This window comes from Malus domestica, chromosome 03 (genome assembly GCF_042453785.1).
Source record: "Malus domestica chromosome 03, GDT2T_hap1".
NCBI lineage: Eukaryota > Viridiplantae > Streptophyta > Magnoliopsida > Rosales > Rosaceae > Malus > Malus domestica.
In genome coordinates, this window is record NC_091663.1 from 4,962,097 (window position 1) to 4,964,565 (window position 2,469).

The 2,469-nt window shown below is 44.1% G+C and overlaps 1 protein-coding gene across 1 annotated transcript; it reads right to left on the reverse strand.

The window, feature by feature from the left end:
- Positions 1-566: 566 nt before the first annotated feature.
- On the reverse strand, positions 567-1,941 carry LOC103418748 (protein LIGHT-DEPENDENT SHORT HYPOCOTYLS 6-like). The gene has a single exon (XM_008356855.4). The coding sequence runs from the start codon at positions 1,406-1,408 to the stop codon at positions 719-721; it is 690 nt and encodes a 229-aa protein (XP_008355077.3). The 5' UTR covers positions 1,409-1,941; the 3' UTR covers positions 567-718.
- Positions 1,942-2,469: the final 528 nt, after the last annotated feature.

Sequence of the window (2,469 nt, forward strand, 5' to 3'; positions counted from 1 at the left end):
AAGTTTCTGTTTTAAGTATGCTTTTGCCCTATTGCCAGTAACCTGGTTTCCCTATGACTTGTGAGAAAATTCGACTGTACTCTGGTGTTATGGCAAGCACCGAAGCGACAGATAGCTGGATGTGTGGCCGGAAATTTAGTAAGGGAAGATCCAACGACTAAAAAGCGCAATATATACTATACACCGGTGTTTAAAAAAAATTCATGACTTGTGATCTTCACACTAGTAGTATTTGTTTCTAATCAAAGCAAACATAAATATCCACAAGATCAAATGAACCCAAATAAATAATATTGTTAAACATTGGACTAGCTAGTTAATTGTTTATCACTACGATTATTTGCAAAACAGAAATGATCATACAATCTAAGTATTAATAATAGTTGAGATTTTTTTTGTTTGGAATAGTTTGCAAATTCTTTATGACTATATGTTCATGATTCAACAAGATAAATTAAAATGAGGACGACTATGAGTATGCGTACTTTTACTTTCTCATGTGGGATAACACTTTCTGCTGATGACGACGAAGATCAATAAATGCTTGGAAATTAACTAGCAAGGGATAGAAATTCCTAATTTTTTTGTTCATGGGGTTGGTCGATTCAATTATAAGAGAATCGCCTGATATACATAGCTCATAATGATATAAATATATAGAAGGATTAAAAATTAAAAATTGAGAAAAAAAGAGGTGGAAATTAGTGATGAGAGAAACCTATACTGCAGTACTAGTAGCAGCAGCAGCAGCAGCAACGGTTTTACTTGAACCGCCACCATCAACACCGCCACCGCCATCACCATCAACACCGCCACCTTGAGTGGACGCTACCGACATATTCCCGACAAGCGCAGTGGCAGTGACCGTCGGCCGTTTTCGTTTCTTTTTCTCGTAGGGAATTCCTCTTGCCTTAGCCTGTCCCTCCCTCACCTCCCTCAAATAAATCCTCACCGCTCGAGCGCCAAAGGGGTTTGACTCTGGCCGTCCCCCGTTCTCCTCGTACGCCGCCCTCAGTCGTCCGATGAGCGCGTCGAGGCTGCCCCACGCCTGCTTGAGAGGGCAGGCGCACGGGGCGGGAGGGTTCTGGTGTCCGAAGTAGGGGCAGCCGGCGGCGTGGACTTTAGTCTTCCCAAACTGGTCGAGGTACTTAAGGAATTCGATGACGTGGGCCCCACTGCAGCGGGCCAACGTGAGCGGAGGCTTGTGGTTCTTGAGGTACTGCAGGAAGGTGTTCCAGTCCCGCCGCTTCTGCGACTCGTAGCGGCTCGGCGGAGCAGGAGATGCTGACAAGGGCTCGGCCGCTACAGGAGTAGCCGCCGGGGCTGCGGACCTTGACGAAGACGACGGACCCTCGCTGCTGCTGGCGTTCGGGTCGGGCGGTCCGGCTCCACCTGAAGCAGAATCCATGTGTAATAAAAGTACTCTCTCTTTGTCTAATTGTTTTGGCTCTTCTGCTAAGTATTTTACAACTGGGTATTTTATATATAGACAGGTTTTTTTGGTTTTTACTTCTTCCTCTCTCTCTCTAGTTTCTAAGCTGAGGCTTTGAATTTTGGGTTGTTTCTGTCCTTGTCTCTCTACCCTCCTCCATGTGAGGGTTGAATATTTGGGGTGATCAGGTTCAGAGAGTGGAGGTGTGAGTATACTGTGAATCTCTTTTCACGGGAATTTGTTGGTTTTTTTTTTTTCGGTTTTGTTTGGATGAGTGAGAAAGGGAAGAAGGTTTTAGGAGAGAGAGAGTGAGAGGAGCGTTTGATGATGGGACGTAAGATGGATGGATGAATGAATATATGAATTTAGACTCTCTCACTCTCTCACCCAAGAAAATAAGAGAGAGAATGAGAGGGATGGATGAGTAGGAGATAGAAAGAAGAGAGGAAGGGAGAAATGGGGTGTGTGTGTGTGTATGTATGGCGGTAGTAATGTGTGTGTGTGTATGTATGGTTGTAGTAATCAGAAGGGAGAATTCACAATATTTTCACATGGGGTGGCCCCTTTGGAAGGACATGTTTACTATTCCTTCCTCCTGCCTTCTGCTGGCCGCTCCACTCTTAATTCATCTCTCTCTATCTTGACCAATCCAATACAATTTACCATTTATACAGGGCGATTGTAAACCCAAACACTACTCCTACCATATTTTTTTTCTATTATATTTATACCATCTTTCTAATAGATATAGAACCTGTTGGATATTTGGATCACCGGGCCCGTCCCACTCTAACGACACCGATACTATTCTCAACTTTACCACCTACCCAATCCGTCAGGTGTGGAGTTTTAGCACAAAAGACATCGGTATTAGTTAGAGTAAGATAATTCTATTTAAACCCATTGGGTTTCTTTGAACCCACCGATGTGGGACATTTAACACTCCCCCTCACGTGTAACCACATTTAGTGGTTCATACATGGAAATCCACATCGGTAATTGAAACTCAGGTCGGCTCCCATTGGGCCCACATTGGT

Excerpts from the sequence above, each read along its gene's own strand:
- LOC103418748 (XM_008356855.4), bottom strand. The coding sequence starts at position 1,408 with ATGGATTCTGCTTCAGGTGGAGCCGGACCGCCCGACCCGAACGCCAGC.